The sequence below is a fragment of the Nyctibius grandis genome, chromosome 6, assembly GCF_013368605.1.
Source record: "Nyctibius grandis isolate bNycGra1 chromosome 6, bNycGra1.pri, whole genome shotgun sequence".
Taxonomy (NCBI): domain Eukaryota; kingdom Metazoa; phylum Chordata; class Aves; order Nyctibiiformes; family Nyctibiidae; genus Nyctibius; species Nyctibius grandis.
Window position 1 is genome coordinate 45,668,314 of NC_090663.1, and position 16,390 is coordinate 45,684,703.

At 39.6% G+C, this 16,390-nt stretch overlaps 2 protein-coding genes across 2 annotated transcripts in view; one reads left to right on the top strand and one right to left on the bottom strand.

The window, feature by feature from the left end:
• Window positions 1-1,906, top strand: part of DDX60 (DExD/H-box helicase 60) — a 62,505-nt gene extending 60,599 nt beyond the window's left edge. The window contains 2 exon segments of the mRNA XM_068403128.1: window positions 1,123-1,185; window positions 1,278-1,906. Of these exon segments, the coding sequence (XP_068259229.1) occupies window positions 1,123-1,185; window positions 1,278-1,380 (166 nt within the window). The 3' untranslated portion in view covers window positions 1,381-1,906.
• A 1,632-nt stretch (window positions 1,907-3,538) lies between these two features.
• Window positions 3,539-14,958, bottom strand: LOC137664837 (uncharacterized). The gene is made up of 8 exons (XM_068403376.1): window positions 14,222-14,958; window positions 12,561-12,647; window positions 12,124-12,357; window positions 10,344-10,366; window positions 9,325-9,470; window positions 8,675-8,775; window positions 8,480-8,581; window positions 3,539-7,392 (listed from the first exon to the last, which is right to left on the bottom strand). The coding sequence occupies exons 1-8, from the start codon at window positions 14,759-14,761 to the stop codon at window positions 5,602-5,604; spliced, it is 3,024 nt and encodes a 1,007-aa protein (XP_068259477.1). The 5' UTR covers window positions 14,762-14,958; the 3' UTR covers window positions 3,539-5,601.
• Window positions 14,959-16,390: the final 1,432 nt, after the last annotated feature.

Below are 16,390 nucleotides of genomic sequence, written 5' to 3' on the forward strand. Positions count from 1 at the left end.
TCACTCTTTCAATCTTTGAACTTCGCGAAATCTAATTATAGTGATTTACTCACTCTTTCCCTTCGTCAGCATCTATCAGCGGACAATCTGAGTTACCTTGTGAATCTACCCTGAGAGGCATCCCAACACGGGGGAGATGCCGGGTCACAGCCTGCTGCAATCCCAGAGGCTTGAAGGGCCTCACTTAGGTTCACTATTTCTAGGATTGCAAGATGATTGACTTTGGTTAATACTTTTTCATTATGGGCATAATTCTGGTCAGATCTTGGCACCTTTCAGAGTGGGCTATGATCCACACAAAAGGAGTTTTGGGTACATTTCCCAGGCAACAGCAGTTTCAGGTATGGTTAGGGAGTGCCTAATTGTCCTAACTCACTGTACTTGTACCCAGGACAAGAAGGTACCAACTTGTCTCAACTCACTGCTCCAGAAGGCAAGATCAGAAAGTGCCAGATTGTCCCAGCCCACTGCACTTGTAATTAAAACAAGAACACAATGTTGGTTGGTGCTGATACCGCCATGCGGCCCAGAGGGAGGCTGCACCACCACACCATGGCAGGGAGGTTGGACTAAATGATCTTTAAAGGTCCCTTCCAGCCCAAACCATTCTATAATTCTATTATTTTCAACACAATACTGATTGTATTTTTTTTTTTAAATGTGGTATTCTTAATGACTAGGAACTGAGTTTAAGTTGCTTTTCAGTAATCTGTGGTCCTTTTTGCAAAATATAGGGTCTTCATCATCTGTAGAAAGCTTACACTTTCTCCTGCTCAATTTAGCCAGGAGATTCATCTGAAATATAGTGTTCCAGATTACCTTGTGACAGGTTAGTTATTCAAACAGTTGAAATCATGTTCCCAAAATAATATTAATAAATTAAATTATCCTTCCAGATATTACTGAGTCTTTTACATGTTTAGTATAGTTATAGAAAACATGTGTCTCTATAGCATTATTAATTATTTTAAGCTTATAGTTATTTTACAATAATCCTAATGAACTAGTATGTCAGTGTTGAGGCCATGGAATATGCTCTCTGCATCCTATGTTGGCAGGGTTTATTAAAGGTGAAACAGTATGTTATAGCGCATATCCATTTGAATTATTTTCTTCCTTTAGGTTAAACGAAGGAGATGCTTACTATGCACTCAAGGATTTTTCACTCCTCATTAAGTCTATTGGGTATGATAAACTTTTGCTTTTTAATATACATTTCATCTGTAAAGCAACTTAAAATGAAACAATGCTTCTTTTGTTTTTTTTTTTAATCCCAGAACATCACTGAGTGAACTGTGTGATGATCCAAATGATAATGTTCTACTGGCATTTCAACAAGTGGGTGAAATCTATGAAAAGAAACTGAACTGTGTAACCTGAAGAAAAAAAAAAAAGCAGCAGTACAGCAGCTCTTACCACTGCATCAGCTGCCTTTTAAGTTAGGAAGTCACTAGGTCTGAGTTATCAAATATGTTTCATAGTAAAGTTTTAGTAATATCCAATATTAGTAATACAAAGTTAACTTTAGAAAATTAACCTTTACAAATTGACATTTTAGCAGCTCCGATGTCAACTAAATAATTGTTTCTAATAGATTACAAAACTAGGTAATTGCACGTATCTTTCAGTTGCACTTTTTTTTTTTTCCAAGCAGTGATATATATAAGACAGATCTCATATATACTGAACAAATGTCACAGTTCTGATAGCTGGTGAGATTAGCCTCTCAGTAGGACAGCACTGGAAACTTTCAGCCCATTTGTGAAGGATGTTCAGCAATTACTTTGGCAATTATAATAAAATTATTTTCCAAGGTTTCTGTTAAGTTATGAAGTAGTACCTTCATGAACCTCTACAAAAGCTTTTCTACTGGTCTGCAATCTTAGTCTACAAAATTTTAAGTATAAAGAGGGTTTTATATCAGTACAATGAAGTTTGATTAATAAAATGTTCCAACCATATGTAGAGTTGCTTCATTTTTCACCTCTTGTATCGTTAAGTCAGAAAGATCCAGCACACCTCTAGCATTCTTATCAAAAAGTCCCTTGCAATGCAAATTGAGTTTAGTAAATGTTTCCTAACTATTTTCTTGGGGTTTTTTTCTGGAAAGAGTGACATTTTCAGCAGTATTTTCATACTATTCCTGAAAATTCTTCAGTTTAACACTGCATTTTAGTCTACTCCTAGTCTGAAAAAATATATACACACATACTAATGTTTATATAACCTAGGAAAATTAGGCTTTGACAACAGTCCTGGTGATTGCCACACATGACTTTAAGATGACCAAGATAGTGATGGAAGTTATTCTCTGTATTCCATTGGCAGGACAAGGGGCAATGGGTGCAAGCTGGAACACAGGAGGTTCCACATAAATATGAGGAAAAACTTCTTTTACGGTGAGGGTGACCGAACACTGGAACAGGCTGCCCAGAGAGGTTGTGGAGTCTCCTTCTCTGGAGACATTCAAAACCTGCCTGGACGCGTTCCTGTGTGATATGATCTAGGTAATCCTGCTCCGGCAGGGGGATTGGACTAGATGATCTTTCGAGGTCCCTTCCAATCCCTAACATTCTGTGATTCTGTTGATAATAAGCACAATGTGCATTAAGGACAATTCAGGATCCTATTTCTTCAGATTAGCTCTGGGGTTCATCAAATGAGCACTGATGAAGTCTTTGACTTGAAATCTCTTTAGGCAGCACTAAACTACACGCAATACGTTGCTGGGAGATATTGTGGGGAAAACCTGTATGTGGTCAGGTAGTGCTGCTGAGTTACCATCAACCGACTTAAACTATTTTTTCCTTCCAGTTTTTTAATGTGTGGAAAAAAACATCTGACAGAAATGGAACATAGTGGTAGAAAAGACTGCTTTAACTCTGCTTGGACAATAAAATTTACTCAAACTATTCTTTACTGTCTGGGAAGTCATGCCATATATAGATAAATCTTGCACAACTGTTCCGCCACTAGAGTAGAAGTGACCTTATTCAGACCTTTCCATGTTCACATTTCCTGATATAAATGGAGTCATCATTTTAGCTAAGACACAATTGATTGAACAAGGAATAAAGTCAGAATTGTTCCTGTTGTGTTCTCAGTTATTTGACAAGTAAGCATGAAATCCTGGGTGAAAACCAAAGTTGTTAGGTCTATCACAGGGTACTAATTTTATATGCTGAAGACTTGAATGTCTCTTAAAGCGTTAGGAACAGCAGTCAACATTTCACTTTCAATAATGTATATAAAAAGCACCTCACTCCTGTTATGGCTTTTAGTATAGAGTCAATAGTGAAAAATGACCAAGTGATCAAGTCAAAATGACCAAGGAATCAACTTGTGAAAATATCAGAAAAATTGATAATTCTACAGAATTAATATCTTGGTGGACTGTAATCTTACTGTGATCTATTGTAAATAAAACATCCTGCTTACCATTTATCTCCCCTGTAAAACCTTAATGCTGAGCTGTAATGCACTTAGACAACTTGCCATGTTTGAAAAGCAGTCCTAGGACTGTATGGAACCCACACATCAACAATTTCTGCTTTTAGAAATAGTGTATCATAGTCTGTTTATTTGCTTTATGATTTTATAATGGTGTCTTTCCACTAAAAGACAAAGTATCTGCTTTAAAGTTTATCAAACTCATGAAACACTGAAATAGCAAATGAACAGAAGATATGTCAAAAATAAACAATTTTAAGAAACCTAATAGGGTTTCTGAATGACCCTAAGTCATTATGAAGTTTTTTTGTCACTGTGGCAGAAAACAAACATTTTCTACAACCTTCTGGCAACAAGTTTTATAGACACCTTATCTGTCTCTCTAAAATGGTTCCGTTTCTCTCATTTTCATTATAGTGAGACCAACCTCAATCCATGACAGTTTCTGCCATTATCATCACGCTCAGCCTTTGTCTTCCAGTAATTTAACTTAATACCTTTTTAACACTTCTCTCTTACACATGCAGAAGAACATTACAAGAATGTCTAGAGATAAAAGCAGGACAATTCTTAGGAGAAAACTGAAATACAGTAAGACTTAAGAGATGAACATAAGTAACAATAAAGAGAATTTCCCCACCTTTCTTATTATAATGCAGATGCAAATGGAAGATAAATAAGTTTCGTAAATTCTAGAGACTATTTTTCAGCACATTTAATAGAGGAATGCACTGCCACAAAAAAACTGAGGCCAAGAATTTAACGCAAATAAAATTAAAATTAGGTCAATGTTTCCTAAACCAAGAACAGTATTTGTAAGTATTCTGTAACAGTAAGTATATTGGTAAACCTTGCAGAGATTTAAATTTAAGTAATATTTCTGTTATGAAGTTACAAAGAGAATTTTTTTGGGTTTTTTTTGGGTTTTTTTGGGTGTTTTTTTGGTTGTTTTTTTTTTTTTTTTTTTTTAAGATGACTATCTAGTTAGCAGTGAAAACTTCTGAAGGGATTAAACATTCTGATTCAATACTTGCCAGATGACGTATCTACCTAATGCAGGATTAATTTATTTAAAATTTGGCACCAGCTTTTGCTGGAGAGCGAACACTAAATGAAACAGAGCTTTAATCTGAAATAGTACTATCATCTCCATATTCTAATAGCTAAAGCACAATTATCTCTTGGATGCAACAAAATGGTTAATAAACGAGAAAAGATGGTATTTTTATCCTCACTTTGTACCATGTGTCACAGACTAAAAATTCAGTGACTTTTGGATCATTAACACTTACAGCGAGAAGTGTTTTCTTTTTTCCTGCCATTACACAAATTTTAAAAGGAGGATTTTTGTGTTTTAAAAGCCAGATTCTGCTAATACTTTCATCAAAACAGCAAGTTCATATCTGTCCATTGATTCCCAAACTGGTGCCAAAAGGAACTGAAAATTAATTGTGATGGTTACTTTTCATAAAGGTAACATTTCAGAAGTGTAGCCGACACCCTTCTGCAACACATAACAAGAACATTGATGTGGTGTTTCAATTTCAAAAGCATAAGAGAAATTATTGAAATTACACTGGAAGTTGCACCTTCAATATACATTAAATACATCATAGAAAAAGAAAATGGCCAAAGGGAGATACACAAAATTTTCAGTAATGCCCTTGAACATCTTTTATTTCCCCCATGGCTCTCTGCCCTCCCTGCCCATGAGGTGAATGCTATTGTCTGTGCTCCCTTACTGATTTAACTCTAGTGCAAGTGGTGCTGTACCAAAACAGCAATATACTGCTTCCTGTTGCTGAGGCTTCACTGAAGCTGCTTTCTGGGACACCTCAGTCCCCTGCCCCCCAGCCTAGTGGCACTTCTCAGAAGGTCTGCACTCTATACAGCATATATGGTCATACTTGAGTCTTTAACAAGATGTGACATTTTTGATTGTTTCTTCAGTTTGGGTTTGTACTATAAAAATCACTTTAGTACACTGGATACTTGCTGATAAGCAGTTACGTTTCTAACAGAGATAATTAGCAAGAATCAGGGAGAACAATAGCTCTAAAATCACAAGTACCCCTGCTTTTTAACATGGTAAGTAGCATTTATCTAATTCCAGCTGATTTAAGTACAGTTATCTTCCATTTTTCTCCCTCTTCATGTCTCTGATTTTCTTCTAGTAGATATTTTGTCTTCAGCAACAGAAAAATATTCTGATGCACTGCTGGTATCAGTAGAGACAGAAGTTTGACTTAGCTCTTCAGTGTCAGAATCACTGTCACTTGGCATTCCTCCTGCCTCATTTCCCATAAGCACAGAACCTCCTAAAGATGGATCACTGCATGTGCCAGGAACAGAACAAGCTGCATTCTGAAACTGTGCAGACTCAGGTTCATCTTCCCTCCCAGGACAGGAACAGTTGTTTTCAACAACTGTTTCACTTTCTTCATCTTTCACCTTTGTTTCTTGTTTTGTTGCTGTAATAACAAGTGGAGTGGAAGATGCGTTCTCGTACTTAACAGGAAGGACAACTGAACATAAAGGCTGACTACAAGAATTATTATCAGCAAGCATTTCTGCACTTTCAGTTTTCTTAGATGAGTTCATGGTAAAGAATAAACTTTCACATTTTGGATGACTACGTCTAGAAGCAGGTTCTGCACACTCTGAAGGTGCAGGCTTCCCTAGACTTGGAGGTGTTTTCTCAGAAGATTTCATCTTGTCTTTTTCTGTTTTTTCAGTCCCATTTCCAGACAAAAACACTGAGGAAGTCAGCACATCAGAGGTATTTCTGACAATACTTCCAAATGAAAATACTGGTGAAGGCAATCGAAAACAGTTACTTTTGAAGGAAAATACACAATTACTGGGGAGAAGGGGGGACTTGGAGACATCGCTCACCCCAGCTGCAGTGTTGGTTTCTGAACTACTGCAAGCTGCAGTTGTGATGGATTCTGAGGCATTAGCTTTTTGTTCCCATGAGACAGATGGTTTCTGTGTATCATATTCTGCAGTTTCCTTTGCAGAAAGTGTTTTTGCTCCCATGTTAGATGACGTATTTTTGTCAGATGGCCTCTCAGATTGGCTAAAAAATGAGGATGATGGTAAAACCTTAAATGAATTGCTGACTCCGAATCGTGAAAAACAATCTCTTTCTGAATTGCCAAAGGGAAACGGAAAATCTGGCTTCTCACTTTCTGCTGAGTCTAAATTAGGACTGGTTGAAGCATCAGTAACTGTGGTTTTGGTTACAGGACCATGTTGTCTACAGTTGCTTTCATCCTGGTTATCGGTTTTATCCGCACGATCGCATTTTCCTAGATAAAATTGAGGGAGAACACATTTCCTGTCTTTCTTTTTAAAGGAAGATGTACCTGCATCTTTAATAAATCTGGGTAATGAGTCATTACATGCACTGAAAGCAAAAGGTGAAGCAGAAAGTCTCTCTGCAGAAACATCTAGAAATCCTGAATTTAAAACAGTAACAGCTACTGATGCTGCTGGTTTTAAGCTGGATGAAGTGCTAGAATGTGTGTCCATTTCATTGGAAACAATAAGCGCCGATGCCTGCATTGGCATTTTTTCTTTAATTACTAAGTCTTTAGAGTTTTCTGATAAGGCTGGAGTGGTTACTTCCTGGGAAGTTCTCTCATGGAATAACTTTAAGTCACCATTTGTTTCAGAAAAGTTCGTATTTGTGGATGGGATGCTGTGATTACCGGTTCCAGAAAAGCTTGTCTCAAAGCCATCTGCTCTTTGCAGGGTTCCCATTTTTACTTTATCTGTGTTACTTGCTTTGGTAGGTGAAGATACAAAAGGAGTCCCTGAGGACCTATCCTTCAAAGCCTCAGTAGTTACAAATTTAGACTTTTTATTTGCACGTAAAGGTTGCGTCTTAAACTCATCAGTGAGCTTCTGACATTCCATGTAGTATTTGTAACGTAACTCCTACAATTACAGAAAAGAATCCCGTTAAGTAAAACGGCATTTGTGGATTCAGAGGTTATAAAACTCACATAAAATCCTAAGACTGAACAAAAGTTTTCATATATTCTGTAGCATTTATGATGTATTTTTCTATTGCTGCTAGAAGGCAACAGAACACAAGTCATTATGGAAAAAAGTTCTTTAAAAACAGTTACACATAGATACACATGGAACCCTGATGACAAATCAGGCTTTGAAATAGGAGACTATAGAAAACTGTATGTAAAGTCACTGCCAAAACCAGAAATTGCTAAAAATACTAGCTCATATATTAAGTGACAAATTCTCAAATTGTCAGGAAAAATAATAATCTGAAACCAATTTAGGTGGTGGGGGTTTTTTTACTAGATACAATAACTATATAAATTGTATTCTCAATGGGAATAGGAAACAGATGTTCTCCAAAATAATACAGCAAAAGAAAAAAATAATTCTATATTTAAAGGACCTCAGCAACTTTTTCATTTGCCACTGGCATTCTCAGAACAAACATTATGTGATTCACTGCCAGCCATGCTTCACTAAGTGTAACTAGAATCATTCTGCACAGAACAATACCCACTCAGTCACCCCAATAGAACTGCTAGTAAATAAAACAACCTAGTTGTATAACAAGATCATTAGAAACAAAATAAAAAATAGATTGGATTGAGTTTCATGTCAAATTATCATGAATTTAGGTAGTCTTAGAAGAGTGAATTGTATTCTCTTCAGAAAACAGAACACAGGCAGATGAATTACCTCTTCAAACAGGCAACAGAGAAGCTTATTTGGATTAGAAAGCTACAGATGTGACTCAAAAAGCCACACTAAAATATAAAAATAAGTATTTGAAGTCAGTAGAGTAAGATTAAGTTCCAGCTTTCCGAAGAAAAAAGTAAAAGAAGAGTAAAATCCTGACAGCTTTAATAACCTTATCAGATACACATTCTAGAATTGGAAGGGTAACTTTCTAGTAAGAAAACTGAAAAAAATAATAAAAGCTTCTTTAGGAAGTTGTCTCATAAATACTAACTTAGCCATACTTAGAACAGATGTTTAATCATACCTCATGACTCATGTTTTGAAATGCTGACATTTCCGATATTGACATCAAGCGAGTACAGATCTTGCTACCGTCTGCTAGTGCTTCCTCCTGCCCTGCTACAGGCTGAAAAATGTTTTGCAGCAAACATTATAGCTCATTTTGATAAGACAAAACAAACAAAATAGTAGTGTTGTAGCCCCATAGTCAATAACTTACAAGAAATGTGTTGGGTATATTCTTCTGGTCTTGCCCTTGCTTTATGTTATTTTTAAATAAAGTACTTTTTGTTGAGTTCTCATTTCCTCCAGAAGGTAGATCTATTAGAAAGAATACAAGAATACTGATGGAGAGCATATTAAGTATGAAAAATACTGAAAGGTTCCTGTGCATCTAAATACAGATTCCAATTAAGAACAAAAGTATATTGCCCTAAGTGTGACCCTAGTACTTGTATAAGAAGTTTTCTAAATGCCTGGAGGTGCCTGCCCTAATACAAAACCTGACATTTTCTCCTATGAGGTAAAAGCAGTTAATCAGAGCGTAGTTAACATTCATATTACACTACAACAAATGCCCATCTAGTTCAGCAACACACTTCTGACAGTGGCGATACTGGTTGTATAGGAAAATTATAATACTTTCCCCAGCCTCCACAAACACAGCCTAGGACTTTCTAGAGAAAGCACATTCATAAAATGCATTTAAAAGCCCTTGATGAATTTATCATCCATTAATTTGCTCAGATGCTTTCTGAACACTTGCATACTTTTGCCATGCAGATTGTTTATTAGCAATTAGTTCCACAAGTCGCAGGTTCCTAGAGTGACTTCCCAAATCTTGTCCTATATTAAGTCTTTCTTCCCTACCTTTAACAATGCCTACATTAACAGGCATTAACTTCAAAGCCAAGATTTCATTAACCACAGGTTTGATATCCATCTTCTTTTGAGTATACTCTGGTGGTTTTTCATAGCTAGATGCTATATTCATCAGGTCAAGCTGAGTTTTCATTCTGGAAAAGGAAAAAAAAAATCCAAACAAACACTTTTCTTAAGGCTCACATGCCAACAACTAAATTACACCTGCCTAATACAAAAAAGTTACTTTAAAAAGAAATCACTAACAGGGAGAAGAAATCAGAAAAAGTAAGTCTTCAATAAAATGTCAAGTTTCTTAGATTTTTTTTTTTTTCTTAAAACTTAGTACTGGATGATTCACTTGAATTAGGTTTCATATACAATGAGAATTGCAAGAAGTAGTGCCTGTAGTTCAACAAAAAGAATAAAACCCCCCGCTTTTCTTAGTGTACTATACCTGAATCTAAATTATATTCTTTCTTCAGAGGGCATTGCTAATGTTAGTCTGAACCACAACATATTTTAAAGAACTCCATTTCCAATTTTCTTTCTTAAACTCTGCTTAAGAAGTGATAAGACATGTAATTAAGAATCTTTAGGAAGAAATACACAGTGTATGTGCACTGCAAACACAAAAATGAAGACACTGCAGAATCTCCATACATGCTCTTAGACTTAAAAATTTCTGTAAAAGCTTCAGTGTTCCTGAGTTTAAATAAGATATCTAAAAATATCCAGTCACCATGTATTAATTAATTCCTATACTCAGTTTTTGTCAGGGAGCCAATTCAAAAGATTGATTATCTCTAATCCCAGATAATACATCACTAAAATTCTTGACACATTTCCTAAAATTTGGAATATGGGTCATCCAAAAATCTGAAAGCACTGTCTTAATTACTAAATACTTTTTTCATTTTAAGTTGCTATGTGACCATATCCAAAGTAACTATTTTCTGAAGTTTTGAATCTTAAAATTACACTATAGAACTAACAAACCATGGAAAAAAAAAAAAAAAGATATATACCTTGTATTCAAGCCACAGGCCACCTATAAATAAAACAAGAATTTGTAAGATATGAATGAGTTTTCCTCCAGCTCTCAAAAGAAAGAGATTATTGCTTTATCAACGTACTTCAGAGACTGGACTCCCTGTCTTCATTTCACAGAACTATAGGAAATAAACCTGTTAACATTCCAAAAAAAAGAAAGGGGAAAAAAAAAAAAAAGCATCCAAATGCAAAAAAAAAAAAGTATGTGTGGAACAATGATTTCTGTTGTAACATTTTGTGTTAAGGACAGAACTATTTTAGAGACAAATGAAGGCATTCAAATCATGAATCATGACCCATATAGTTATCTAATCCATTTCAGATGTTCAGATATTTGTACCCATTCAAATGAAAGGCTATTTTGTATTTCTTGGTGATGGACCTGCTACCTGCTCTCAAGATGCTATTACACTAAGGTTAAAAAAAGCTGTCTCAGTTTTAAATAAGCCAGATAATGGCAGTATGACGTGCACTGCGCTGTAGTCAAGTGACACTTCCCAAAGAATGGGTAATGAAAAGTAAAAAACTGACTGGATTATAGACTAGCTGCTTCCCTATAAAAATCTGGTGATCTTGCTGTACTGAATCTTAAAACAAAACCAACAGAACCCCACCCCACTGAAATGAGTGGTGTACTGTTATGGGGGGCATAGTTTATGGGAGAAGGTGCTAAGTTTACAATATAGTAATCACTAGAGTCACAATATTTCCTCCAAAAGTGGGAGTCGCGTTTACTTTGGGTAAAAGTGAAATTTTCCTTAACGAGTTGTTACCAGAAACTCAGTCAAACTAAGTACTTTCTTAGCTTCTCATTCATGTGAAGGCAGCAAAAAGACCCACTGCAGAAAACAGCAGGAAAGCACAAGTCTTTAAGTTAAATAACTACTGAATTTTGTGTTTTAAGTACTTTGCCCGGTATCTACCATCTGCCTAAATTCCATACAACTGCAGCCACAGTGTTTGACATAAACAAGATGAAAAGGTCTACACCGCTTAGGTAATGGTGAAGATTAAGCTTGTGTTTTGGGTTCCTCTAGCATTTATCTCTAAATCAGAAACAAGTGTTTTTCTCTGCAGTTCGCCTAACAACTATGAGGAAGACTTTCACGGTCTTCTATATAGAAGTGTATATACTACATAGTACAGTGTCTGTCAGAAGTACCTAAGCTAACATTGAATAGGCTGATTTATCTCCATTGTACACCTTGGTGCAAAGTTTACAGCAGGTTTTGAAAATCAGTATAATCACCCTAGCTCAGGTATCCCAACACAGTACTCCACTGTGCAGCAGAGAGAAGTTATTGGTTCTGGCTTCAATCTTTCCCCAAAAAGCATTTGAAAATAAATATGAAAAAGCAAATAAATGTGAGACAATTTTGAAGGCAGTGCTAGTAAATTACTCCCTGCCCAGCACCAAGGCAGCTTACTTTCACAGGTGGCAGCATAATATAGCAAGTGTTACAACAACAGCTATACAGTCATTATTATTTTCATTAGTTTTTAGTGAAGAAAATGTCTACTGAAGTCACTAAATATCACTGTTAAGCTGCAAAGAAGGGTTTTCAAACTTTTCTAAAATGAAAAGCAGTTGTAAAAAAAGTATGAAGTGTTAAATAATTTTAGTCTGTATTTTTCGTTTGTTGAATTTGTTTTTCCTGATCCAGTCATTATCATAATCTACAATATAGCAGGCTCAATATGACATTTGAGGTTCACTATACAACTGATATCAAATAACAACAAAAAGGCCACCACCTCCAGGAAACGCTGAGGATCACACTCATGGACGAGCTTTTCACAATCCTTCAAAAAATTCTCAATGGTCTTCTTGTGAGCTTCCTTCATTTTCTTCCAAATATGAAATTCTTTCTCTTTTTTACTTCTTTGATTTTCAACATCTTCTAGCAATTGCCGTTTCTTCATTTCCAGAGTTTTGAAAATTTCTCCAAATTCCAGAAAAATTATCTCTGCTTCATTGTTCAGCACCATCTAGAAGCATAATAACATAAAACCAGATGAAAATGCAGTGGCAACGTCTACATGGAGTCACTTCCCTAAGCAAGCTCAGAGCACACCTATGCCAGAAGAAGCACCATTATGCTCCATGTTACGATTAACCTATCACAAGAAGAGAAACAGACACATCTCTCTCTATATATATATATATAAAATATCCAGCATCTGTAACTCACATCTGTATCATTTGGTTGACTTGAGATTTCATTCATCAGCTTCTCATTTATTATTCTCATTTTTTTCAGACTGCTGAAGAAGGTTAACTGCAAGACAATTGAAACACTTATTATTACTTTATCCACTCCATAAAATAAATACATTTCAGTGGTTATTGAGAATCATAGAATGGTTTCAGTTGGAAGAGACCTTAAAGATCATCTAGTTCCAACTCCCCCTGCCACAGGCAGGGACACCTTTCCACTAGGCCAGGTTGCTCAAAGCCCCATCCAACCTGGCCTTAAACACTGCCAGGGAGGGGGCAGCCACCACTCACATCATGTGATGTTGTGTACAACACATGAAACAAAGGTTGTGATTCAAAACATCACTTAATAACATTTAATGCTTTCCTGGATTAGTATACAAACTTTCTTTTGCTATTTCTCTCTCACAAAGTTAATGTTTTTAGGCTCACCTACAATGCATATTGCTAGAATAGCTACCGGGTTACTTCATAGTCAAAACATTGTTTCCCTGAACCTTTAACCTCTCCCCTCACACATGCATCTATCACAATGTAAGTTTTAATGCTGTTATTCCAGTTTGACATACAACTGTGTGACATTCACTTTTTTTTTATGCTTCACACTGATAAAATAGAAAGCTGTCCATAACTGAGTTATTTCCGTTTGGCTTTAAACTAAGATTATCACCGTTTTCTCCTCCTTTACCTCACTACGTTATCACTAAGTTCTGCACAAAAAGTCGCATGCAGAGACTGTCTTCCCCTGGTTTCCTGAGTGACATGCAACTGTCATGGCGAGGCAGGAGGGAAATCAGTGTAAAAGCAACTTTTGGCTTAAAGAACCGTCAGTTACTTAAACTTTTATACCTATTCTCTTCATCAGTGCCCTGCAGTCGTGTCAATTACTGCACAGCAGAACCTCTGTATGACATGCCATCCTGCACCCAAACTGCATAGGGCATGAAAAGCTCATTCTACCCAAATGGTAGATATTTCAGCAAAAATCACAACTACTACCACTACAACCAGCCAACCAACCATTAGGCCAGGCAGTTGCTTGCTTCATGCAAACAAGAATGCATTTTGGTTTTACATTTATTAAATTATCACTTACCTAAACCATCTATTTCTAAATATGTAATTGTCTATGACCCAAATTACCTATGCCAGCTCAGAGAGCCTATAAAAAAAATATCTGTGGGTGGGTGGTTTTTTTTTGTTAGTAGGACTAGCACCTTCCTGAACTTGGAAAAACTGAATCCGGACACACAATAAACTCTTAGCATCAGTATGCTTTTTCAGCAAAGACTGAATGTCTCTATATTAAAAAAAAACCAACACAACAACTCAAACAAAACCACCCCAGCTCTTCAGGTGCTTTGCTAAGTCGGATTCAGTTCTGTTGATACTGTAATATCGCCTGGTCCCCTGTATGTGGTGGACGAAGCCAGAGGGCAGCAGGTGAAGGCACACCCCGAGAGCCCACAAACAAATCGTGACTCCTGGCTCAAAGCCACCCACTCCCTCGCTGTCTCTCGCCTGCCCGCCACGCCGCGTTTCTGAGTAAAAGCAACCCGGGGCCGGTGGGATTCCCGAGGGACAGCCCGACCTCCCAGCGGGACCCCCGGCGCGGAGGGGAAGGGCCGCGCTTACTTTTTCCTCCTGGTACACAGTGTCGATGAGGTTGACGGAGTGGAAGATGCCTTGGTGCTCCTCAGAGACGCACTGCCCGCACCCCGCCTGCCGGCACATCCGGCAGTAGAGCTGAACCAGACGGCTGGGATGCTTCTGGCAGGTTCCCCCGAGCGCCAGCGGCGAGAGCAGGCCCGGCCCCGGCTCTGCCTCCCCCGCCTTGGCGGCCCCTGCCGTGCTAGACCGGTAGAGCTTGACCACCTCGGCCAGGGTGGTGTTGACGGGCAGGGCGGCGGCCCCGCCGCGGGGCAGCGGGCACAGCTTCCTGCACAGCGGGCACGACACCCGGGCGCCGGCCGAGCCGCCGCCAGCGCCCGGCCCCGGCGCCCCGCGGGAAAGGCGGGCCTGCCCCTGGCCCCGCTGCTGCTGCAGGCGGGCGGCCTCGACCGAGGCCAGGCACTCCAGCACGCAGTCCCGGCAGAAGTTGTGCGAGCAGAGGGGCAGCGTCACCGGCTCCTCGAAGAGGGACAGGCACACGGCGCACGTCAGGCTGGCCTCCATCTGCGACAAGCAGAGGTGCGGCCGAGGGCGCCGCTCCTGCTGCCCCGGACCCGGCTCGTAGGGGGGCTGTCTGGGCGCCCCCGACTCGTCCCGCTGTCCCGCTGCTTCCAGCTCGGCGGCAGCGAGCCCCGCGGCCGAGAGGCTGCGGGCCACGGCCAGGGAGCCGAGTTTCCGTCAGCTCCCACCTCTAACCACCAACTTCCCAGGAAGAGGCACCGGGCAGCGGGCGGGGAGTGACAAGGAGAGGCGCGGTGGCGATTGGGGAAGGCGCGAGATTGACACCGCCGCTTTCCAGTCAGAGCAGACGGAGGGGCGTGAGGCGGTGCCATGCGGGCGGGGCGGGGCGGGGCGCGGCGCTGTCTGTGCGTGACCGGCGGCCCGCAGCGCTGCGCCCCGGCGCCTTGGGGCGGGGAGGGGGGTGCTGGGACCCGCCCTCTGGTCCGGCTGTGCGCGGCGGCGCCCGGGACGCTGCTGGGCCCTAGCGCCGCCGCCGCCATTTTCTGTGAGGATCCTCAGGGGATTCCCGCGCTGCGCGGTGCGAGGGGCCGCGGGACCCGGTTCTGTGGGAGGCACCGCGTGAACGAGGCGTTTGTGGTGGGGGAGGTGTCCGTGTTCCTGTCTGCGGGCGTACGGGGTTAAAGCGGAGTAACTCCGCAGTGCTGAGGTACGGCTGTTACTAGCTACCTCTGACTGCAGTTGCAAAACCATAATGTAACTTAAGCTTAGGATTTTGTTAATGCCGACGAACTGGGATAGTGCTCATCTCATTCTCGTTTTTGTTCTTATTTTTTCTCCCAGAGCCGTTCCCTCCAAAGTTCTGACTTGATAATTACATTATCCACCTGAAATATTTTGAAATGTGTCAAACTCAAGGGACACTCAGCTGAAATGTCAAGTTTATTGTAAATCAGTAGATACGTAACATAAAGCCAGTATTTGCAAGAAAGCAAGATACATTGGAAATAACGTTATTTGCACAGACTGAGGGAAGGGACAGCTGCAAACACCATAAAAGCAACCACGTATTTGTGTGTTTTTACAGTAGTGGTTTATGCAGTCGTACTGAGCCATACTTGCAGAAAGTACCTATTAAAAAAAAAAAAAAAATCAAAGTTCTGTGTCAAGTTGGAAACCTGTAGCTTCAGGAGAAAAAGGACAGTTATTTTAGTGACTATTGCCACATTTTCCCTTACTTATGTCTGTTTACATAAGAGACTGGAGGTACAAACACAGGGGCTGGTAAGTCTCATCGATAGGTTGCACTGAATAGACTCAGGATATTTAAAAGCAGTGTCACATTTTGCTGTGGGACACGGCCTCGAGGCTGGGCTCTGCCGCCTCGTTGCGGCACGAGTTGTCACCAGGTGTTGTCAGACTGTGTTTGCTGGTATTCTCAGCCCCATTCGGAGGTGCAGTGTTACCTACTACTAGTTAACTCCTGAGTTATACCATCCAGGGCATCCTCAGTGCTCTGAAGGTCAATATTCAATTAATGATTAATATGAGAAAGGTGCAAATGGAATTTCAGAGTTTAATCCTCTGGAACTTCTCCACTCAAAGCTACATAATGCTTTGTCTTGTAGGGGTTTCCAGTGTGTGGCACTATATCAAGAATGGTTTGGGATACTT